The 25,401-nt window shown below is 43.8% G+C and overlaps 2 protein-coding genes across 2 annotated transcripts; one reads left to right on the forward strand and one right to left on the reverse strand.

The window, feature by feature from the left end:
* Positions 1 to 135: 135 nt before the first annotated feature.
* edf1 (endothelial differentiation-related factor 1) lies at positions 136 to 3,082 on the forward strand. The gene is made up of 5 exons (XM_079178586.1): positions 136 to 365; positions 1,277 to 1,328; positions 1,467 to 1,627; positions 1,848 to 1,941; positions 2,476 to 3,082. Exons 1-5 carry the CDS (start codon positions 288 to 290, stop codon positions 2,535 to 2,537), a joined length of 447 nt encoding a protein of 148 aa, XP_079034712.1. The 5' UTR covers positions 136 to 287; the 3' UTR covers positions 2,538 to 3,082.
* Positions 3,083 to 5,888: 2,806 nt separating this feature from the next.
* prag1 (PEAK1 related, kinase-activating pseudokinase 1) lies at positions 5,889 to 20,786 on the reverse strand (the record flags this gene model as incomplete). The annotated part of the gene is made up of 5 exons (XM_079178576.1): positions 5,889 to 8,476; positions 9,890 to 10,656; positions 11,909 to 12,051; positions 18,595 to 20,411; positions 20,517 to 20,786. 5 exons carry the CDS (start codon positions 20,784 to 20,786, stop codon positions 7,319 to 7,321), a joined length of 4,155 nt encoding a protein of 1,384 aa, XP_079034702.1. The 3' UTR covers positions 5,889 to 7,318.
* Positions 20,787 to 25,401: the final 4,615 nt, after the last annotated feature.

Consider the following 25,401-nt stretch of genomic DNA (forward strand, 5'->3'; position numbering starts at 1 on the left):
CTTTGGAGGCAATCTGCACTGTCACGGCTGGAAACCTGTTATGCGGATGTAGTTCCGCGTCTTCGCCAGCAGAGGTCGCTGCTGAAACTATTATGTTACTGTTCGTTTGTCTGTTGTAAATAAAGCTTTGGCAGATCGCGTGGGTAATCGTTCTGGAAGGAGCGTCACATTACCCGTTGTAACACTACCTTTCTTTAAAAAAAGGGATCATTTTGAACACACCACGAGTTGTACTTATTTTTGTATCTATATTAAATATTTTGAGTAACTAGTGAACCACTGAAAACATGGCAGAGAGTGACTGGGATACCGTGACTGTGCTGAGGAAGAAGGGGCCGACTGCTGCCCAGTCCAAATCCAAGCAGGTTAGCACGAACACTTTGTGTTTTTAACTTTGTTGTGCAGCACACCCTTAACTATGGATCCTCTAACCTAACAAGATTTTCAAGTTATAGTGAACACCAAATTAAACTGCTAGTGCGTAGTATATTTGTAAAAATAAATGTTTACACGTGGTGTATGGGTTAACTCGACACCCCTCATGCTTCGTGGGTTAGTTTAACGTTAGCTAGTAACAACAACAGTGGACATGTTAGCTAGATAGCCAAACATTATTATCATTAAGCTATCTTGGAGTCTCTTCGGTAAACCAAACCTCACACAGAAAGTATTAACGTTACACAAGTCAGGGAGACAAGTTAGCTAAGTTTACTCTTTGCTTTAACACTTGACGGTGACCAAAATAGCAACTGGCTAGCTAGCATTAGCCAACTAACCTGAAGATACACTTGGCTAACGTCAGTTAGGCTAACGTTACTCTACTCATAAGTAACGCCACTCAATGAACAAACGTATGCTCTTAAGTGTGATAGGACGTCATGCACAACCCGTATACATGTGATGATTGTTAGCTTAACGTTAGTTGAACACCTACGATCATGCTGTAAATGCCCTTAAAGGTTACAGACAAATCAGCATAATTTTATGATATGAATATATGTTTAGTGTTAGTCCTGGGTAATAAATGTTACCAGAAAGATTAGCAACAGACTTATTGGTTGTAAAGGTGGCGTTGTTGTGCTCAGGCAGCTCTGACCGTGTTGTCTTTTGTTTAATTTATGCGTCAGATAAGCAGATTCGTTACTTATTAACTAACAGATGATTTATAATGATAAGCCAAAAGCTGAATAAAGTCCGGTCATAATGCAATCTACAGTCAATGAATCTGGAGTGTGTTTTGAAGTTTAAGATTTGAACATGTCCATCTTTTCTCTAGGCAATCACTGCTGCTCAGAGACGCGGGCACGACGTTGAGACATCCAAAAAATGTAAATTTATACTTTCTGTACAAATGTGTCATTTTCCAAGTGGTAGCTAACTGCTTGTGCTGTGAGTATGCTTATGTTGCACGTCTACCGCCCCGGATGATGCCCCAACATCTCTTTGATCTGCTTCTCGTCACACAGGGTCTGCAGGGCAAAACAAACAGCATCTTGTGACGAAGAACACATCCAAACTGGACCGTGAGACAGAGGAGCTGCACCACGACAGGGTTCCCCTGGAGGTGGGGAAGTACATCCAGCAAGGCAGACAGGAGAAAGGTCTGACCCAGAAAGACCTGGCCACTGTGAGTATACAGTCATCCCGTATCGACGTGCAAAATGTAGCAGCCGGTAGTACTGCTTGAACAGATGCCGTTTGTCAGTATTTGTAAAACATTGTGGTGTCTGTTTTTTTTTTGCTCTAGTGTAAACAAATGCAGCCCGTAAATAGATATCCAGCAACGGGAAGTGTTTGAATGGTTTTGCAGGCTTGTGTTATAACACAATTGTAAATCTTTTCCTCAGAAAATTAATGAGAAGCCTCAGGTCATCGCAGACTACGAGTGTGGGAAAGCAATTCCCAACAACCAGGTCCTGGGCAAGGTAGAGAGAGTAATCGGTAAGTATATTCTTCGCTGAAATGGACTGATAATGATTGATATGTCTCAATTGCCAGTTGTAAAACACATATGCTCTATATCATATATGTTTCACCCTCTTTAAGAGCCGTTGCCTTTTTTAAAAGGTTGTGTGCTTGTAGACCTTGGTGTCACAGTGGGTTATAAACTACATCAGCTTTGCCCTCAACTCAAAAGCGGTCAGCTCTTAGACGATGAAGCCTGTTATAATATAGACTGTTAGTTACATATTGTAACTCCCTATTCTATGAGTATAGCAGTCTACGCTTGCGGGCCCCTCTGGCTCCCATCTACACCAGCTGAAGCACCAGAACTGCGTTCACCTGGCCGTTATTTTTCGCAAGTCCGTACGTGACAGAGGTCCGTGCGGGGCACAATGGCGCAAAAAACATCTTCATGACTGTGCATGTGCGCAGGGCTGAACCCATTAGCGACAGCTCCGAGAGGGCTACGCCTATACTCGTAGAATCTGGTGTTGCAATACGTAACTATTATTCATCTTCTGTCATGAACAGGGCTGAAACTGCGGGGGAGGGATATTGGCCTACCACTGGAGGACAAACCCAAGAAGAAGTGAAAACAAAGCCTCGAAATCAGCCCTCCCCAAGTCCCATCTTTCCCTGTTTCTGAAACAAGAACTCTTTCCCAACCCCACTTCCAAGAACCCTCAAAAACTCTCCTCCCCTCCCTCCCTCCCTCCCTCCCTCCCTCCCTCTACCTGGGCTGATCTCACCTGTGTCCTGCCTGAGGACCTGGTGCTCCACTGCATAACAGGCTGCATACCGAAACAGTTTCTTGACCACATAATCAAATGATTGATTGAACGTCACACACTCGAAGTTCTGTGAATCTTCTTTTCACCTATGTCTGCTTTGGCATGATCGATTCAACTTTTTGATAGTAATGTAAACTCGTTTAAAAAGTAGAATTATTTTTCATGGCCAAACAAACTAGTTTGACTCATGGTTATTCTGAGCATGATGTTAAGCCAAAAGTGCTTGATTGCATCTTTTTTTTTTCAGACACTTGAGACAGTGAGTGGATGTCATAACAGTGTTGAAATGTTTTTAATACTGTGCTTCGCTTTGATCTAAAGAATAAATAAAGTTTGGCAGGTCGTGACTTTTCTGGGTGTGCATTTGTGGCCACTGCATCACAGGATTTCATAACAAAAACCTTAAAGTTTGATTCAAACTGTTATAAACTCTGGTATGATTTGCAAACGCTGACAAAGAATTTTAATGTTAAAGGTGCTGATGTTTCATAATGACAAAAATACCACAATCAGTATTAAATGTACACAACTAATAGTATTTCTTTTTCATGATTTTTGTACTATGGCAAAAAAATTAGAAACTAACCACATTTTCATTTAAAACTACATTTGGATCACTGTACTCTACGGAGTTGGGAGAAAATGCTGCAACAACTTGCAAACTGAATGCAGTATTGAATTGATCCACTAGATGTCAAAATACTACCAGAAATATATTGGGACTGTCCCAACACTCCAGTACTGCATCAGACCTTTGAGTTGTAGTTAGACTTTTTAAAATGTTAACATGGTACATCAATTTAACGTTTTATTTTAAACACTTCCAAAAAGTACAGATTGCCCTATAATTGTGTATAACTACTGATAAAGCACAGGTGCATAATTCAAACAATACTGTCTGTTAAGAATTTAGGCACTTTTTGCAGAGATATATTGAAATGTTCTGGCGTGTAATGTTTATTTTAGAGACATAAAAAACATGCCGGCACCCTTCAAACACTCTATAACAGGCCTCAATGAAGCTTGGATGTCTCTACAGTGTTCCCTTTCTACCATAGGTTATTTATTAGACAATTACTTACTTCAACTAGTGGTACGGCTGCCTTCTGTTTTATTAAATATTAATGGACCTTATTGTTGCAGAGTCGCAAAAGCAGCATGGTAAGAGAGTGCAAGTGGGACAGAATACATTCATGGACTGATTTAAAAAGAAGAAAGGACACACAGAGGTCAGGAAGTGCAAACCATCCTGTCCTCTGTTCCTGATTAGCCGCTATCGAGTCCTACAGAGCAAACCCTGGATTGGTGAGATAAGACCCCGTGGTGCCCCTGGAACACCTGTAAATCAATGTGGAATGTGGCAGAAATGTTAACTTGTAAGTCAATAAGAGGTGTTACTCATAACATTAACAATAGAATGCTGCAGGAATAACTCGTAAAACCCGCGCTCATATAACCGTGGTGTAGTTTATTTTATCAATTGAGCTTATGTTTTGTGGTAAAGGGACTAAGCCATAGTCTAAACATACATTAGAAGTCAAGGAGTGAAGCATGCTGTTGCAGGTCATGCTGCAAAAGTAAGTGCTTCACCTGAGTGGGCAAATTGTTGCAAACAGCATTGAGCAGGAACCAACGGGCTACGAGGTCAATCATGGAGCCAGAAGAGCTACAGACAGAGGACAATGCTAGCTGCCCTACATCTCTATTGACCTTCATTTGGACATACTCTAATGGGTCGTTATGTTGAACTGACGGAGCAGGAGCACTCCGGGGTTACTGTCAAATCAGCCACTAGCTGTGCTTTTAATTATGTGAATGGAAATGGCCTGGCTGGTAACTTTGAGCTAGCCGACAATATCCAAACTGGTAGCAGGGTGAATAGATAAGTATAGGTTAAATATGTCCATTCGCAGTCATTTAAAGTGCACTTTTTGGATAGATGCAATAGCGGGAGATGGTAGTATTCACAGATGGTATAGAAAGATGTAATAGTCATCATATCTACTAGTTAATTATGGCTGGATGCAAAGTAGTGACTTTATGGTGGGTCATTACATTTGTGTACTTAAGATGTCTTTACATTGTATTTCTTCGTCTATGATTGGCCATCCATCCCTGGGAATAAGGAGCAGCAATAACCAGTAAGTTTAACTGTCCTCTATGTCCCACAGCAGTTGCATTTACACCATATTCATTCTCTAGTAGTGGGGAGTTTTGGTATGTTGTGTTTGTTTTTTTTGTCTTCTTAGATCCTCTGCTGAAGACGGTGTGCTGGGATGCATATTTGCTCAAATAAAGTCTGCAACCTCCTGACCGGTGTTCACTGGGCAAACAAAGGAGGGAGCCTTGCTGTTGTTACCAGGGGGTTATTTGGATTCCTGCTCAACAGGCTGCTTCACTCGGTGTGTGTGTGTGTGTGTGTGTGTTTGAGAGAGAAAAAGGGAGACAGAGACTGACTGCGTTCCTGGAAATGCCATTCCATTGGTCAAAACACCATAGCAACATAGTTCCACCTATGACAAGGGAGCAGCCAGTGGTTTTGAAGGAGTGATGTGAAGCAGAAAGCTAAATGGGGGGAGGGGGGGGGGGGTAACACTGGGGGAGGGATTGGAAGTCTGGGGTCTAGTTTTGGCCTGAGGCTCCAAACTCAAATTGAGATGCAACTACACGTACAACCTGTTGTGTTGATCCATGCAATGCGCTCCATGTCTCCCCTACAACAGCAAACGCTTCTCTTTCAGCTGATTGGAGTTTTTTTCCTCTTTTGTTACTTTTGTTCCTGTTTATATTTCTTCTTTCAGTTTGAAAATTGCCCAAATTGCTTTAATCCTTGCACAAAGAAGTAGAATTGTAGTTTATGTTTATACACGGTGCTGCCTTGCACTATGTACTTTGGAGGAAAAGCAAATTCGAAGTTGGAAAATATTGTAAGACAAGAAACTTAAAGAAGACGTTACTTTGTATGGAATTGTATCCAATCAAGCCCTCATTTCCTGTTAATCTCTAGTTAAGACAGCAAATAGAATACATTCATTTTAGCTTGCATTCATTAGTTTAACAGCAGAGGCAGCTGGTAATGCTAACATAACTACAGCCCTTAGTGGCCCAATCGATAAAGGGAATGCATCCAAAAAAGACCCAAACACCAGCTCATACTGTGAGAAAATATATGCACAGTTTATTGATAGTTGCAAATAGGTGAGGCACACACAACATAATAAAAATCAACAATGTATAGTGGTGAGATCTGGCCATGCTTTTTTTCTCTGCAACATTAGAAACATCAGTCAGTCGTGGACGAAAACCTGGTGCAGGCTGTTAAATTCTTGACTTTATTAAGAATTCCTTTGTTGGAGATAAAATACTCATGAACTTGAAGTTTACAAGAGGCAAAAAAACAAAACAAGCCCAGCTGTTGCTGTGCCAAAATCACTTGATAATCCACATATTAAAATAAACAAGAGAAATTCCAGTGACTACTACAGGATAGCAAATTGTATCATAAATATTTCTTAACTCCTGCTCATATTAAGACCAGCTTGGGCTCATTTTTCTTCTAATATCATATACAAATTACTGTACAAAGGTGTTTCTAGAACATTCGGTGAAAGGCCAGTTTCACAAAGGACGAATGATCAGTAATATTTACATTTGACTTCTGTGTCACTGTAACATACAAAGAACAAAAGGCACTGTTACAAATGTAAAAACGTTTAAATATATACTAAAAGCGTCAGGAGAAATCGGGCATCCATTCAGTAGAAGCAATTTCTAACGTTGCCACTTGTTTTGTCAATCCAATTAATATTGAGTTGTTAGACAGTACGGCTTATGATAAATTCATACTAAGTCTTTATTATGCAACGCTGTCTAACAAGGACTGTGCAACGAGTTCACCAGTCTTCACTGAGGAATAGGCATTGGCATTATTATGTAAGTTCCTGTGGATAGGTTCAAGAAAATTGGAATTTGTGTTGTTTACAAAGTATACAGTACAGCACTATGAGCCCATGAATAAACATGACGGAAAAGGTGCAACAGTGTAAGTCTGCTAGTAACCTCATATTTCTATTAAAATTCAAAGTTAGCTGCACAGTTACGTAGATACGACGCAGCATTATGTTCAAAGCTAACAAGCTAACAGAATACGGTTATGAATTATTAGCCTGTTCTCAGTGGGTAAAATGTCATAATTGATATTTAATAAATACACACAATAGAGTGTCATACATGAAACTTTGGTAAGTGTATTATAGGGTTATGAATACTGTTCATACGCTTCCTTTTTTTTTTACAGATGTATGCATCACTGGCACAAAGCGTTTCCAGTCGGTAAGTTAATCTTTTCATTAGTTTTGTAGCACGATGCCGTTTGTGTAAAAGGTAGAGAGTGGACGGTTAGGTTGATGCACGGCTCTCATGCAAGCAGCAGTAGCGCAAACAGGTGGGTTTAGGTTCACAGTATCTCCCATCCATAGTGTCTAGACACATAACTTAACTGAAATTATTGGTCGCTCTCGTTCACTCATTCACACATAACTTCAGCTCCACTCACACAAATGTTTAACCCGAAAAGGAAGCCATCACTTTAGCGAGTAGAGCAGCTCAGCAGTATGGCAGAGAGACAGCGGGTGAGCCGAGGAAAAGTACTGACAGCACAACCAGTCCTCGAGCTCCGCGTTCCTCTCGGGTTCCAGTGAACGCTCTGCGAACTTCATCATCAGCAGGGCCCTTTTCACATCCAGCCAGTTCAGGAGGCCCTCGTGCCGGGCTCCGTCAACAAAGCCGACCCCCTGTGCGTGCCTCTCCCGCTGCTGCTCCATCAGGTCCTTCCTGGGGCCCCAGAGCAGGCTCTGCAGTATGCGCTTGGCCTCCTGGATATGAATGCGTTTGATGGGGTCAGGTTGAAGCAGGAGCTGGGCCAGCCTCTGGAGGCCGGCAGAGTACAGGGAGACGGAAGGGATCGGTGGCAACTCTTCACAGCGGTAGTCCTGTTCCTTCAGAGCTGGACTCACCTCAAATGGGTTGGCTTGGTGGAGGAGCTCATAGATCAAGATGCCTGTCTGGAACTCGTCAAATTTACGGTACTGGGCCGCTGAGAGGATCTCGGGCGCCAATCTGGCGTGGTCACGTTTGATGCGAGGGTCCACACTGGTTGAGGCGGCGTCTTCGGGGGAGCGACGCTTGGCCTTAGCAAAGTTGCTGATGAGGAGCCGGGGAAGGTGTCGCTGACTGTCACCACTTGAACTGTTACTGGTGCCATTGTCGGTGGCGGTTTGCTGGGGGAACTTGGAGGGCCGGCGTAGGTGAGGCACCAACAGCAGGTTTTCGAGGCAGATGTCGCGATGCGTGACCCCGTGCTCCTTCAAGTGCTCCAGGCCGTGGCAGAGCTGCAGGAGGAGGAAACATACACGGCGCTCGTAGACTTCCGGCTGAGTCTTATGGAACGCGGCCCACTCCCGTACAAAGTCTGCTGCCGTCTGCCGAGGGATCTCAGAGGTGATAACCACCACTCGCTCTCGTTCTACCTGTTGAACGGACGCAGACATGGAGGGCTGAGGCAGCGACGAAGCAGGGGTATTGGGCAGAGAGACTTCGTCAGAGGGCAGCATACTCTGAGGGACGCAAGCGAGAAAGTGTCCGCAGTCCTGCTGGACGTTGAAGTGGGGAGGCATGCTCTGCTGCACTGAAAGGCCGTAGAGATGGCCCTGTTTGGCCTCCATGGATGGACTCTTGCAGATCTGGAGAGGTATAAACACAAAGATCAGTGGGAGGAAAGGATTAAGCAAAGGAGAAGAAAGGGAAGGAAGGGGGGGAGGGGAATTCCCCACACAGAGACGGGAAGGGAGTGGAGCCAAGAAACATAAGAAAGGAATTCTTGTTAGTGAGGTTTCCAAGGTCAACGTCAATCCAGTCCCTGCTCTCATTCAAGTGAAATCAATGTCTATGACGCAGATTCAAACCCAATCCTCAACTGAAAAGCTTAGAGAAGCTAAACTTGTGTTTAAGTAAACTACCACGGCCCTTCAGTGCCTTTCATTCTCTTGCAAGCTGTGGGAAAATTCACTAACACTAAAATCTGAATTCGGAAAAGTTACAAATCTCAGTGTGTGTTGGGGTCAGATTTATTATTATAAGCTCTTCTTAGTGTTTAACTGGACAAAAATCCACTTTCATGGAATTGAATTTTCAGTCAGCAAAACACCGGTAAGCACATCAAATAACAATGAATGAAGTTACACAAACACGTACTACACTTCCGTATAACCCCATTCAATGCTGAATTCAGTTTAAAACATGATAATTTGTCTCTGTGCTGAATGGGCTCATTCTACATGGTGTGCATTGGGTTTTTGTGTGTGCTGGCCTTGACAACAGGAGTTTGTCTGACTGTAAATCCTGCCTGGAATGTAAAGATTAATTGGGCCTGGAGATATTGAGCAAGACTGTGGGCAACCCACGCTGTGGCACAACACATGCTGTACAAACAGCTGCTGCTTTGTTAAACACTAATGACTTTGGGACAAAGGTTAGTGAGTGTGAATCCACACCCTTCTTCCTAGTTGTTTACACTACATGCCCTGAAGGTTTGTGCTGCGGTGGGACCATCCCATCTGTAGTCTAAGAACAAACAAGACCACCGCCCAATTTTAATCTCCTCCTCCTGTCCTAAAACTGTCAAATCCCTGCTTAAAATATCAATTTACAACACACACCCACTGAGCAAATTATTCCTTAAACAACAGTAAAGATGATCTTGAGTGGGCTGAGAGTTGGTCTTTTGACAACAACCTCTCTGAGCGGACAGAATAAACCCGATCTGTACTTTACAAAAAACGCTTAATACTACTCACGGTTGTCCGTGGCACGATGGAAAAGGACTAACAATTGACCCGATATCTTACTTCAAACTAAATAAGTTCATTTGGATGCGCTGTAAATAGATAAATTGTATTTCCAGTAAAGTAGCAGCTCAAAGAGTGTTTGCTCCCCTCAGAATTCTGGGACCTGCAGTATAACACTGCATTTTCTCCCAGTAATCAAAGTTTACACCAAATGAATCAGGACCAAAATACTAAGGATTATAACATTAAGGTGTTCTGGAAGTGAACATGGTTATATGAAATACTCCAGGCTTAGTATTTAGGGATTACCTTTACAGCGTAGGAGTTGCTGGGGTCTGAGGCGCAGGCAGCAGAGTAGTACACAGCATCTCCTGAGTTGCAGCTTGGCTTGTTGGAGGTGAGCCTGAACAGAGACCAGTTGCTCTCCTCAAACCTAAGTGGGTTCCTCTGGGAGCGCGTGAAGTGATCCTCACATTTTAGAGCCAAGCGCCGCAGAGACTCGGCGTACAGGCCTCCCAGTTTGGAGTACACCCCTTCCCTACTGTCTATGTTACTCAGAAGGGTCTGGAGCTGCAGGCTCGAGCCCAAATTTGGCGTAGAACCTGGTTCTGAGGATGAGAAGGGCACGCTGAGTTGCGGGGAAGAGGAGCAGGTGACGCTGCTTCGGCAGTGGACACCCAGACGCCCGTGAGTCTTCAGTGGCTCATCCAGTGTCCGGGACCTCGAGGGTCGGCTTAGCGGGGCATGGCAACGCTCCAGAGACTCGTTGGAAGAGAACATGGGGCGTGGGTCAACAGGGCTGGACGGTAAACTGGAGCGGGAGCTGACATCAGCAGGTCGACACACGTTGCTCTCCGAGCCAGTGAACGGGAGTCGTGGGTAGGCTCGGACAAAGGGTCTTCCGTTGGCGCTATCGGGAGCTGACACGGTGCGGTTGACCATTTTTTTCTCCGGGAGTGGAGGTGGCTGGTTACTTAAGCTGGTAAAGGAGGGCGGGTGCGGAGATCCTGGAGCCGAGGCCACTGGACTTCTGGAAAATGGAGAGGAACAAGACATCCGTGTAGCATCCCGATAACCTAAGAAGAGACAAATAAATGACATCAGCAAGTCTGCTTACAATGAGAGTAAGCGTTGGCTCATGTTCAGTAAAGTGCACTGTACTGCTTATATAAGGAAAGGTGTAAAAGAAAGGCAAATACTCCAGTTGAAAAGTACTAAACACAAACTTCACATTTCAGAGGATGTATCAATTGTTAAAGGAATAGTTCAACAATTTGGGAAATGTGCTTACTAGTTTTGTTATTAAGAGTTAGATGAGAAGATTCTCTGTACGCCAAATATGAAGCTACAACCAGCAATCAGATATCTTAGCTTCACAAAGCATAGCATCCCTGTAACCTCACAGTACTCACAGACTCTCATATTCCTGGGCGACGGCTGTGAATTTGATTTATTTACTACACGTCTTCTGTCACTTCCTACTGCTCAGCCTTAGCACGAACACATACCTCTTTGCCTCAAAACAGCTGGAAATTTCCACAATCCAGGGTTCAAGCTGACACTCAAAACATCTTCCATCCAACTACGATCCATTTCTCAATTAAAGACTTAAAGTAAGAACTTGACATTACACTAGAGGAGACAGACACCGAGGTAATTGTGTGGTGCAGTCTTCAATAACTGCTTTCACAGAGGGAGAAGACTGTAAAGGACAGGAAAAAAAAAGTACTCTGTAGGATGTAGCCAAGCCCTTTTTCCCTCGTTATCAGAGTCCATAATTATCTCTTCAAACAACATTGCCCAGGAAGTTACAGCAATTACAAGTGTCTGTGCCACGGAGGATATGTGAAGGTTGACAATAATTTCAAAACCAAGGACTCGTGCCACTCATTCTGAGTCACTTGATAGATTGCAGAAATCTTGAACTTACGTCAGGAAAATGAACCCCGTGTCAAAACAAACTATGAGTGTACTTCACAAAAGAGGAAGAGAAGCGATAAGCCGACAGGCTGCTTGCTGCTGTTCAACCTTGCAACGCTCCCTTTCCTCTTTTCATTGTTGTTGCAAAGTTTCACTGTGACAAAGGGCATCTTCATAGTCGAACAGTGCGATACAGCGTCTGAACAGCAAGACAGTTGACATGCAGGCAACTAAACCGAAGGACACGTCTGTAAAAGCTGTGAAAGAAGCCCCTAACTTGCTCAATAAATTATTTGCTTTATCAGATACTGTATCAGACATGTATGGTCCTTGGACTCCCAAGTGCATGTTTCTATTGGAGCAAAGGGACCTTTTTGCAAAAATGACATATGTGTGAGTGTTACTTACCAGTGTCCCCAGTCAGGTTGTCAGTGGAAGCAGTGGATAGGCTGGAGCTCAAGCCCCGAAGAGATGAAGTAGGGCTGTCTGCTGACCCGTGTTGGCTGCAGCGATCCAGCTCCATGTTGCTGCCACTCATCTTACTACACACTCTGACGGAGAAAACAGCAGAAACGGGGTAAGTGAATAACATGGGACAAACAAGATACAAACATGCATTCAAACCAGGTGTCTATGTATAATTTTCCGTGTCTGCATTGCTGACATAATTGCCAAACATCCGCCGAGCCAAGTGTAGCATCCACTGGTAGTTCAGTCTGCAGATATACAACCTTTTCTTTTCGTGTATCTGTTCGTAAATGTGGAACCACTCCACTTCCCCTTGATGTTTTCTTATCTGCACTATGCAGTGCACACTGCCTCTTTTTAAATGACGAACTACCACCATCAGGAGTAGTTTCACTTCCTAATTCAAGAGGCACACTTCTTGATTTTGTGTTGATTTCTAACTGCAACAAACAAGCCTTACTAAAATCAATATCGGTCGGCCAATATTTAGCAGTTTGGCTTGTTTCTGATAACAGTAAACTTCATCAAGTACTATATCAGTGGTCATATATGGCCCTTAAGTGAGACCGTGACTTTTGTGACACCGGACAATGTGGCCACAAGTGGAAATTGCAGGATATTGGTGCATTTGATTTCCCCTACTTTTCCCAAGATACCCTTGAATCGGTTACTTTAAAAGGAAACTACAACAATTGTACACACCGAAGTCTGTTCACAGGTCTTGGGGAGTATTCCTGCATAAATTAAAAAAGTTGTATACATCTTTTTGATTGCTGATAAATTGTTTTAAGTGTTGTCAGTTGAGGCAACATCAACAAATTCGAAAATGAAAAGCAAATCTGGGGGTGTTGAGATAGAAAGAAGTGAGCTGAACCGATTTATGTAGCCCGCGCCCCATCTCTGCTTAACAATATCTACACTATCCACTACCAGCCCAACACACCCAACCAAGTTGTCAGCGCTTGAGTTTCATTGTGAGTAATGAATAAAAAACTGCATCAAGTTGTGCTGCAAGTTATACTGAATGTGCTCTCCCTCTCTCTCTCTCTCTCTCTCTCTCTCTCTCTCTCTCTCTCTCTCTCACTTTTGAAATGTAGGGTGCTCTGATGGCCTTGGGGGCAACCTCTATTGCATGTCATTCCCCATCCCTCTCTCCCTTTGTTTCCTGTCATCTCTCTACTACAGACTTTAGATAAATGCATAGTGTACCACAAAAATATTTTAAAAGCTGTAGCAGCAAAACCTATAAGTGCATTGAATTGAGTACGGGTGTGTTTTTACGCTTATGAATGCAATTTTTCATTTGTAAGAAATATTGTGTTATTTCTGCTTTCAAAAAAGTTACACAACCTTGCGTGATTTCTTTTTACTTGCTAGAAAGAAGCTTTGCATTCTTCTTGTTCAGTTTGCCTGACTAGCATGATAGCCACTTATAATACCAATGAAACCTGTGCATGAGCAGACTTCCTAATCAAGGTGACCAATTAGGCTGAGTGACAGCCATTCACTTGTCTCATTATACGCGCTAATGGCTCAGGGAAGCAGGGTCTCATCCCATCCCTTTATCTCTCTTCCATCGCAAAAAATTACTCCTCTATCCATTAATCTGCAGGCCCCCGACTTCAATTCCACCGTAAATCAGCAGAACAAACAGCTGAGGAGGAGAAAAGGAGGGGAGCACAGGGAGGAGACAGAGGGTTAGGTATTCTCTGTGGGCAGTTGGCTAAAGGATCCGCTATCATTTTACAGACAAAGGAACGGCGACGAAAGGTAGTGGAAACGCTGAGGCAGAGGAGAAATTGTAATGGGTGCTGGAACTATGTGCATGTGTGTTGCCTGTGCATGTCTCACTCCAGATCTCTCAGATTTGTATCCAAAACATGAGATTTTCCTTAGTGAAAGAATGTCATTGCTTATGCCCTGTGGGAGGATGTGCACGGATGAATGAGCCTTCTGAGCAAGGGCATGCAAAAAAGACCTTGGATCGGATTAGGACTGCGTGTAAGAATATACAAGCATTTAGGGGCAATTCTTCTCTTTATATAATCTGATGACTATATTCTTGTTTGGTCAGAAAAGAGTGAAGAATGCCCATCAGCCAGCATAAGATGAAATCTTCAAATAACCCAAATGTTTTTGCCTGATTAACGATTTAAACCCCAAATATATTCTCTTTATTGTAATGTCAGACAAGGAATTAATTAACCGATTACCATAATATTTGCAATTCATTTTCTGTTGACGGACTAATTGACTAATCACGATGGAGGCCGTATCAAAATGATTTTCCCACTCTACTTAGAATAGTTTTATTCTAAACGTCTATTAATAAACATCTTAATTGCTCATTTCCTCAGAATAGATTTAATCACTTCCTTTGCAAAAACAAAGTCTACGTGAGCCATCGTGATCGCCCCAGTAAACCTGCCACACGTTCTGCAATCAGCCCAGCAACGACATTTACTGTAGCATTACAGTACTAACACACAGGATCTGTTGGCATACATGGTATCTTGACGTGTGTGTGTGTGTGTCTGTGTGTGTGTGTGGTATTAATAAAGCTGTGTGAAGGGATCTGGGGGACTTTTAAAAAGGGATCGGATTGGGGTTACAGCTAACTAGCTACAGATAGCAGTGCGACGGTGTAAAATGAGACCCAAACTAAACTGCAGTGTTGTTGTGGATCAGGTTCTTATTTAGGTAAATATATAAAATGATGACAAAGTACTGTATGTCATTACATCCACACGGCTATTTTATGTCGAGACAATAATATTTTCGTGAAAGTCAAAATCTAAGATGGTTATACAGCATTAATTAAGCAATGAGATAAAAAACTGTAAACAGCCAACACATTAATGTTGATACGCAATTCAGGGTTTTGTTAAAATGAGGTGGAGTCAGGTATAAAAGCAGGCAAACTCAGAACGTACCCGGGTGTAGGCGGTATCATTAACACCTGTACAATATAATCCAATCCCCTACAACAGTCATGCAACATACACAACCTTTAAGAAGCTTCCAATGAGTGTTTGATGAGACGGAGAGGAACTGATTGAACTGTATTTGTGGTCATATTAGAAAATATTCTTAGGTGTTCCTTTTGGTTTATACAAACTGACAAAAGGTTTATTGCATTGCTGTTATATTGGATTGCATTATGTCGTGCATGTGTTTTTGTGTTAATTTGCAACCTCTGTGTAACAACACAGTGCAGCGAACAATGAGATGCACTGTTTCTTTCCCATGATTGTAGGATAGTTACCATGGCTATCTAGCCATATAAACCATGTCTTTGAAACACAGCTCCATTAATGGTTGACACCAATCCCTTTATCTTTTGCAAACGGCTCCAGCCTTGCCTTGTTATCTTCTTCACTGTCGGCTATCTCTTTCTCTTATTCAGTACAAGACACTTTCATTTATTTTGTCTAGCCCAAAATCACAAATCACAAATTTGCCTCAGAGGGCTTTACAATCTGCACACATGCGACATCCTCTAACCCGGGACCTTCACGTCGGTACAGGAAAAACTCCCCCCCAAAAAAACCTTTAACGAGGTACATGGCACTTTCATTTATTTGCCCCACATCACATTAAGTAACACACTTTGTTCTGTATCGGTTTCACTTCAACCGTCTTCATCTTACAAATATTTGAGTCTTACCAACAGTATGGACTCAAAGAATAACATAATTTAGGCAGAAAAGGATTTGAAGAGATGAAAGAGAGGGGGTTTCTTCGTGAAACGCATACAAACTCTGAGTCAATTTTCCTGCACGAACAAAAACGTAACCACTTCTCTTCACAAGTCTAATGATAGATGGTCAATACCTACTGAGGATGAGAAAAAGATGCCACCAGGTGCCTACCTCATGCTGGACAGGCAAAGGTCCTTGTCAGGCTGGCCGGCGCAAAATGCCCCTGGATCAGACTGGCGGCTCTCTAAAGCCCCGCCATGTGTAGTAACACAACCCTGGCTCCACACGAGTCATATGTGTATTTAAAGTCCTCTCTCAGCAAGGAAAAGCAACAGCACCCATTAGATGTGCAAAATGTAAGCACCCATATCTCATATATAGCATTCACTCATTGACCTAGTGGTTCACTTCAGGCGGCAACAAGATGCTATCTGTTCTGCTGCACAGAAGGGATCAGGACGGCTCTGTGGAGGGAGGGGCGGCACGCCTTGGAACGATAGTTAAGAGAGCAAAAGGCAATTCAAACCCACGTCAAACTCAGTGGACTTGAATCCACATGGCTGATCTATAAATTCTACTTCTATTGATGGCAACCGACTTCCAGACAGGGACACTTTGGGAGTTGCCAGGGGCAACAATCTGTTCACTGAAGCCCCTCCCTTTGGCAACCTTCAATGACCGGTGGAGTGGACAAGCCTTCTCCGTTAAAAAGTACTTGCACACGTGCATGATTTAGGTACATACACCTCCTGCACACACGCCTCTTAGGCTGACCCACCACAGCAAATGTAGGTTGACCTGTTCCGAGGAATAAAAGAGTGGACATTTGGTGTTTTCCACTGTGATCAAAGGCTCTGGGAGGCAGATTTTTCCAACCATCTGTGGCTTTAAATGATTAAGCATGTCAAAATGCTGCTTCACGGGGTTCCATTCCATTTTCCATTCACTCCACACACGAGATTATCTTATTCTTCAATAATATATCTGTATGCAGATTTAGATTCTGGTTCTCTGCAGCACTTTGGTCAGACTTGTTGATTACATACACTAAACCCACTTATAAACTTGGAAAGCCACGACTGTCGCTGGCTGGCTCGAGGCGTGTTCCCACATGTGTCACAACAAGGTGTATTTTTATCAGCGCAGTATGTTGGCAATGTCATAACAGGAGAGATAGGTCCTTACTAGAATTACCACAAACATAAGGGCCCTTGAAATGTGATCAGCAATCTGTGTTATTGACAGTAAAACACTCCCACTCAGCTTTTGCTGACTCTAGCAGCTCAAGATGACAGAACATCTGTTTGTCCTGAGGAAGTCACAGTCGCGTGTTATGCTGTGTTCACACCAAACGCGGCGCGTACACCTCATCATGTCGTCTCAGACAGAGCAAATTGTATTTTGAGGAGAGCATTTGATGCTCTAATAACTGAAACAACACAAGGCCTCTTCTCTGTTTCTGCTTTGGTGTAGCTGACTCAGACAGCGGAGTGTATTCTTAGCCTCATGCAGACTCAGGTTAAAGCAAATGTTACTGCTAATAAATGACTATGTAGGCTTAGGGGCCCTGAGTAGAGTAGGTCACGATGATGCAGGTCTTGAATAAAAGCGGAAATGCACGATTCTGCACTTCCTGAGTAAGTGATGTAATTAAATATTGTTACTAAGCATTAAAAATAACCAGGACGTGAACATCAAGAATTGAAAATACACATGCAAACAGTGCAAATATGATATTTCTTTTGCACAAAGATGCAGCTGAACGCCTGCAAGTGACAGCTATGTTCCCTGTATGATCTTTTCTACAGTTATTGTGCTGCAGCCAAAACAAATATACAGCAACGTGACAGAGCAGGGGACTATTTAACAGACCCATTTGTGTGTCAATTACAATTGGAAAAAGTCACACTACTGGCATGAATAGAACAAGGCATGCATTGAGGAATGTGCCGGAACAGTTTGAATGATCACAAGCTGCAAGAATGGAGGCTGATTCAAGGCTGAATAATGGTGCTGTGAAAGGGGAAGGCACAGTGAGGTTTACACAGATGACTGCAGTAAGATGCATATATGTGCAGAGTCACAGGCAATATAGTATAGCTTATATCCCATCAGCAGCACTAACGCTATATACAGTCCCATCAGAGAGCACATATACAGTTATGCATTTAGACTAAGTGCATGTTGAAAGTGCTAAATTATAGAATTTAGTGTCTTGGCTAAATTACAGTCCCATTAGTTATCATGCAAGGTAAGACTGAAGGACAGGCACGCAAATATGTGCTATAATGGGCGGTTCAAGAGTGATACATGCATAGCATTCATCTTACAGCAAGTGTTCAGTATACTAGTGTGTAATTAAGCCTTTTTCTTTTACATAGCTGCCGTATTATAAACAATATTTAAGACCAACCCTTTCTTGAGATTGCTGGTGTATTTACTGTGCTTGGACTGCACTGTAAAGAAAGTTTTGAAAAAATAAATGGCATATAAAATTGTGGCTGAATCTCGAAGAAAAACTGAATGACAATGGTGAGATTAATAAAGGCTTCATCATCTAAGTCCTAAAATACTCGTCATAGAGTGGTCACAGATTCCCCAAAAAACGTAATTACCAAGAACTGCTTACTTTTCAATACTTCATAATGTAAACTGAATGCCTTGATGATTTGTGTCTATTGGTCAAACTGAGTCAACAATGTTAAGGCCTCACACCTCCGCTAACTTCTAATTGGCATTTTGTCATAACTTCTGAAATTTGACTGACAAGGTGATTGACTGAAAAACAGTTATAACATTTTCATATATTTTTCTGGGATTGAAACGTAGTCCTACATAAATACAGTGGGTAGTGTTCTAACCTATATGAGGATTAATAATGAAATGTATAAAAGCCAGACAAACGCAGTTCTCTGTTATTCTTACCTGTGCAGTTTCTTGGGTGGGGGAGGCGGTGGATTGGGCTCATTGTTGGCAGCTCCCTTTCCTGCTGCCAGCAGCTCTGATGAGCCGCCATGCAACGGTTGCTTGGACGGCATGCTCCCGTTATGCTTGCCCTCTTCCTCTGCACCGGTGCCCTTAGTCTCCCCCTGACAGGCACCATTGTTGGGGGCAGCTGGGGGGGCCGTGCCTGGCTCTGTCATCGGAGGGGGGCTGCTGTGGGCCTTCGAGTCCATGGCCTCCTTCCAGACAGCAGCACCATTTACCAAGCCTGTCACCCTAGAGGTTGTCCCCGGGTTGGCAGCCAACTTTTTCTTCTGTCCCTCTTTCGGCTCTCTCTCATCCTCCTCCTCTTCTTCCTCTATGCGACAGTTCCAGCCAGAATTGTGGTGGTGGGGCTTGTGCCAGCGTTCAGACACTACTGCGCTGTGGTTCTCTGTATGGACCTTGAAGTGGCCCTCTCTTGCAGAGACGAGGAAAAGCATGGGGAGTTCAGGTAGCGGGACGGGAGAAGAGCTGGACGGCGAGAGGCTAGAGTTGCCCAGTCTGCGGAGATCAGGAAGAGGGACTGGAGAAGAGAAGGACGGTGAGAGGCTGGAGGTGCCCAGTCTGGGGAGATCAGGAAGAGGAACTGGAGAAGAGAAGGACGGTGAGAGGCTGGAGGCGCCCAGTTTCGGGGAACGGGTGGTCCTTTTCGGGGGAATGGGTGGGCTGGACTGAGGCTTGGGGTGGAAAGTTGGGCTAAGGCTGGCTTCTGGGACCAAAGAGGGTGCGCTGTGGCTGGGGCTGGGCCAGCGGAAAGCCGGGCTGCTGGGGTCTTTACGTGCAGTGGGGCTGAAGTGGCATTGGGTGCTGATGGCTGAGTCTGGACTGCTCAGGTAGAAAGTCCTGTTCTCCTCTGTGTGAGCGGCCATTACGGTGATGGTGGTCCGTTGACTCTCTCCTGACAGCTCAGTGCCCTTGAATGAGTTCTTAGTCTGGTTTGGGGACACAAGATGGGATTGCACCCCATTTCCTTGTGGCCTGCGCTTTTTCTTGGTGCTCTGTGCATAAATGGGTTCTGAGTCTTGTTGTTCATTAGGAGAGCTGGGAGCTGACTGTAAGCCACCCGTGGCCGTTGGACTTTGGGGGCTCCCTGACTTAACTTGTCTTACTCCGGACCCCTCTGCCCCAGGAAGTGAATCTGTACTACTTCGGTAAGAACAAGAGGAGTCCGATAGTCTGGTCTGCTCAGATAGGACGGGAGGAGAGCGGAGGGATGGCGGGGGGTTGTGGCTAACGGTGTCCACACTCAAAGCTGTGGTGGGGAAAGTAGTAGAAGTGCTGGATGTCTTAGTTGTAACAGCAGCAGTACTCCGACAGCTGATACCATTGCTATGAACTGCAGTAGGACTGGAAGTGACGATATCCACAGAAAAAGGTATCTCCACAGGAGCCAGATGGGACTCCTGACAATTTGCCCTGGCAGTCACACTAATTCCATTATAAGTGCTCTTGGTTTTTGTGGTGGTTGTATTCTGCTCCCTACAGATGTCTCCATTGGCGTTCATCTTTAAACTCTGAGAACTTCTACCCTCCTCCTGGGTGACGAAGATATTGCTAATGATCATGGAGTCTTTAGGCAGGATGTTTGGGGATAAGGAAGCCAGGGAGAAGCAGTTGTTGTAGTCCATCTTGGTTTCAGGACTTTGAAGAACGGCCTCTCTATGGGCCTTGTTGCAGCCGTTACTATCAATGTAAAGAGACGACAGGTCCAAGAGTTTCTTCAAGCCCATACGCTCAACTGGGCTCTTTGTGTTCTCCTGTCACACATAAACATGAGCACACATTAATGAACAGGTACATCATGATGGGGCAGACATAAACTCAAAGGTATGTTACAGGAAAGAGACATTTAAGAGAATCACCTGCTCTATGTTCATGTTGACGTCAGTCATCGACTCGTTGGTGTCAAGGCTCATCATAGTGGGTTTGACGGCGATGGTTGGCTTGCTGTAGGGTGAAGGCGCTGTTACTCCAGATTCTTCATCGCCTCCCAGGATGCTCTTCAAACAAGCGGCTGGCCCACTGCCATCCAGGCCGCCGACAGTCTTGTGGTGTGCACTAAGCGGGTGGAAGCAGTTCTTGCAAGAGCCGGGTTTCCACACGTGTTCTGCAAAGTCGCTGCACGCTGACATCTTTGGTTTGCTAAATCAGATTTGGTCAGAAGCGGCGGTTGAGTGATGTGGCAGATACCGGATGAACCGTCATGGCTGGCCCACAGAAGGTTGCAACATCACAAGAAGAGGAGAGAGAAGAATGAGGTACATTGTTAAAAGAATAAAGTCATGTAATCACTTTTTTGTCATTACCATTGTGATTGAATCAGAATCCCACGTGTCTTTTTTACCCAGTAAAACTGCTTGTATTACATAAGAACTGTCTAAAAATTCACTTTATCCCATCACATCCTCTTCCACATATGTAACAGAGTATTTTCAGAGTATCAAACTGCTTAAGAGACCGCTCATCTTGTCCGGGGATGAACCAATCTGATACGGCACCTTATAAAGCAGATTGGGTTTTGACTGTGACACGACCAACCTAGTGAATACAGTTTATTTGCTAATGTCATATTAAAATAAAATAAAAATGTAATTAAAAAAAAAGCTGTGGGTATCAGATTTGCACTTAATAGACCCTGAGTTAAGTTATTAGAATCGGACAGAAAAAGCTTGATCAATTAATTAAAATGTTCTGCCTTTATTTTTCACCCGAGATTTTCTGAATCAAGAAAAAGTAAGTTGAAATAGCTTTAACATTTTCTTGAAAACGTAAAGACAGTGATGAGGAAGTTCAGGCTGACAAGTGTCTCGGGGATCATGAAACCCCCGTTAGGATTTAAGTATCTTCCGCCGATGTAACTTAAGAAGACCTGATTTGTGCTGTGCTACTTGTTCCCATGGTCTCCTAAATTAGAGGGTATGTGGTTTCTGTTCAACCAAAGGGCCTGCCGGCGTGAGCCTAGCGACATAAAAGCCCTCCAGAGTCCTCTGCAGCCCCCGACATGCTAGAAGACGACGGAGGCGCCTCAAGCATCCCGAAGGTCGGAATGTCAGGAATGTCTAAAGTCTCACTAGGGTGAATCTCACACCAACGACAACCTCCCATCCCCCTTCCACACACACACAAACCTCCCACTCAACATGTGTGTCCTCCTTCTCGCACAAACAAACTGACCCACACACACACACCTCCTTCCTCTCTCTCTTGTGTGTCCTGTTTAACAGGGTTGACAGTGAGAGGATCAACACTATTTCAGAGAGATCATTTGTTGCCTTGCATCTGGGTTCCCGTCTTTATGTTCTTTACACAGCTTTAATTGCCTCTCAACAAGGTGCTGCAATGATACATGGCTACATTAGCCCACCATCTAGACCCATTATCCCTAAAAAAAATAGAGGACACGGGAGGATGAACACTAACTCCCCTAAAACAATGAAAAGGGCATATGCACACTGGTGGCCTAAGTATTACTGTTATTTTTGGCATTCTTTAAGCCACAGGGATTCTGGATTCCTACACTTGTTTATTGACAGAAAATACCAGAACAAATGATAAGGAATGCTTCGACTTCTTCTGACATCTGGTAATTCATGGCTCGAGTATTACAACATTGCCATCTATGACTGTGAACGGTCTAATGAAGAGATTTCCTGTTGGTAAAGCTAATGCATGTTTACATTTTTCTTTGTTCTGTCTGACTCAGTTTGGGCAGGAAAGCACCCGCTAGCGCACTGTTTGTTTAACCGTTCCTGCGACAACAGAGGAAACAGAGCCTTGCCTTACATCTTATGGCATTGTGCATGAGTCATACGTAGCGATGACTGATCATTAGGCTACTAGTCCTGCTGCTGTCAGCCCGACTGCCAATCAGAAACATGTCTAGGGGGTTTCGTGTGGCGATCAGGCAATGACAAAGAATAGACAGACGGAGCACTGTGTTTACAGACGACGTTTGTGTTTACTAAGTTGGGACCAAACTGACAGGGACAATTTAATCTATGTTGTTATATTTTCCCCGCAGGGAATCAAAGAAAACAACAGAAGTGGACAAGTGGGAATTTCAAAAAATAATTCCTCAGAAATACACCTCAAACTGCACCTCGGTTTAGGTTATTATACCTCTTGTTTACACGTTCATCCCTGCTTGTTTGAACAGAGATAGACCCCGCTGTCTACATTCCACACACCTTCTCAAGCTCAAGGTCCAATATTTCTCACTTCCCCTTGTAAAAACACACACACGCACACAGTGCATAACCGCTAGAAGTTCAGCCATATGACAGAATTCAAGGCCTGCCTTCGGTAAAGAACTCAGACTATGAAAAATATCTCAAGAGCATGTGACAAGTCGGGGGCTCGAACAAATAAGATGAGTGCAAGGAAAAATGATTGTGGTTAGATGTTGATCTGGTGTGGAATTCATAGTCTTTGCGGTCACCTAATACCGACACTAAGAGCCTTGAAGACACAAGCCGCATGCACCCATGACCCCTCACACACAGTGGCATGGCCACTAGATGTCTCAAAAACACATTCATTTACTGCCCTATTCTGAGGGACTTTAATCATTGTATTCATAGTCTGAAAACCAAATTGGGTTGTCAGTTTCCCATGAAAACGCAAAACTAGGCATTTCCCTGGAGCCACCAGGCTGTGATGCACTGAGGAATGCAGTCAGGCTGCAATGTTAGACTGGATGGCAACAGTTTAAATAGCCCAGCGATAGGGTGATCAAGAGGAGTAATTAAGGTAAAGGTTAGAGGGCTTATCGACACTCAACAGCTGGTAAAACTGGACTTTATCTGAATCCCTCTGCAGGCACCAGCAGCAGACACATTTGACCCCCCCTAAACTCACCAGCGCGACCGCGCGCGCGCGCAATGGGACAGCCTTAAATGAAGTATAACGTCAGGTCATTTGATGGTTATTATTCTAGGGTTACTGTATCATAATTCACCGCGTTATCCCATTGACGGCTTTTTACTGAATTGTCGTGCCTTGCCAAAAAAACAAAGCCCATACACGTCAATGAATGAGATGCCTGCAGAATAACAGAGTCCAGTAACTCATAATCCAAATAATTAGACAACCTATGTTCCATATTATGGTCTGATAACCAGGTCACACCAGCGTCTAGTCACCCACTTTAAACAAATGCTTTCACGAGTGACATTTGTCACGCCTGCCTCACTCACAGCCCATTCATTTATTTGAGGGGGGGGACGACACACACAACCTGTTTTCTCGATACTCGGTCGGAATTTCCGCCAAAACTTGTGAACTTTTGACAGATATCTCAAAACTTCCACATTGAGGTTTGACTGTTTTTCTGGCATGTTTAGTAAATACACATTCGGCATAGACAACACATCCCACGTGCCTCGGTTTGAGCCTCCGTTTTAAGATGTGATAAATGATAATTTGGCCAAACACTTGTCTCCCCTGCAGCTGAATCCAATTTACGGCAGATTATTGTAGCAGAAAAATCCTTTATGTTCTCCCTCGTGCAGTGAGTGAACTGGCGAAAAACGATGGCTGTTTTCATTACCTGCTTTAATACAATACATTAATAATGTTAACATCTTGGCTCAACCTACATACCAACGAAATAGGTGTATAAAGGAATACAAATACAAGCTATAATATAACCATGCCAAAGTAGCCAAGGTTATCTCGTGCCTATTGACTGGCTGCTTACCTGCTTGGACTTTCTCTTCCCTGGCAACACAAACGCGTTCCCCCCTTTAAAAAAACAGACCCAAAAAACAACAACACAACTGATGCTCTTCTAATTCCGATATCCGCCTGTCTTCAGGTATCCCACAAGCGACAGGTTAATGAGACCGTGAGCTGCTGCAGGCTGGTTTCGGCTCTTAGAGCTGCTGCTGCTGCTGCTGCTGCTGCTGTTGCGCTGTGCAGAGGTGGAGTGTTTGAGGCGGAGCAGGAGTCCTCTGCAGCAGCGTGGAGAGAGCACAAGGAGGTGGGAGGAGCTCAAAGCCAACCATGCAGTCTGGTCAGTGGCCACTCTCACAGATTCTCATTAAGGCTTTTGTTCTATTAGCTGTCATAAGGATTTTTTTTTATGTTATAATTTACAACCCAGCTGTCATTTGACTTGCAGGAAATTACACAATACAGTGTAAATATATACCATAAAGGACATACACACACACGCTCACACTCACACTCACACACACACACACACACACACACACACACACACACAAACTGTAAGTTGCAACCTAAGGCAAAGAATGCAAGGTCTCTCAAACTTCTTTTAGGGGGGCGGGTAAAAAAAAAACACTGGGCTGTGTAGGTTTATTCTGCAAGCAATCCATCTTGATCAGAAGCCCTTTGATGTGGAAGGTGGGATGTATACAAGCTTCCCTGGGTTTTGCTGCCCCTTCTCTCCTGCAGCCCCCTGGACTGCTCCTGCTTCTGTTCATCATGGTCTGGGGTGACAGCGTGATAGAACAACACCACCGCTGTTACTGAGCCAATTCTGGACCCCTGCTGGTTTCCATTAAAGGCAGCAAAAGGAGAGGCAAAGCTCACAGAGTGACAAACACAGCCTCTGTGTTGGATGAAGCCGGTTATCCATAGAGATTAACCTCTGAGCTGAGCATCTCCTCGTATGTCTTGTTGAGAAATAACACTGAAACAAGGTGTTATCTGGTGGCTTTTTGACTCATTTAAACAGAACCAGAATGTGATCTTTTTTGTGTGCTCTTTTCATACATTTCCTTT

Source organism: Pholis gunnellus (genome assembly GCF_910591455.1).
Source record: "Pholis gunnellus genome assembly, chromosome: 18".
In the NCBI taxonomy this organism is placed as follows: Eukaryota; Metazoa; Chordata; class Actinopteri; order Perciformes; family Pholidae; genus Pholis; species Pholis gunnellus.

What these genes read in the sequence shown, in the direction of transcription:
- edf1 (XM_079178586.1), top strand. Translation starts at nt 288, where the DNA reads ATGGCAGAGAGTGACTGGGATACCGTGACTGTGCTGAGGAAGAAGGGG. An exon ending in CGTTGAGACATCCAAAAAAT is followed by an intron (nt 1,329 to 1,466) that starts GTAAATTTATAC and finishes CTCGTCACACAG; the next exon opens with GGTCTGCAGGGCAAAACAAA. An exon ending in CAAGGTAGAGAGAGTAATCG is followed by an intron (nt 1,942 to 2,475) that starts GTAAGTATATTC and finishes TGTCATGAACAG; the next exon opens with GGCTGAAACTGCGGGGGAGG.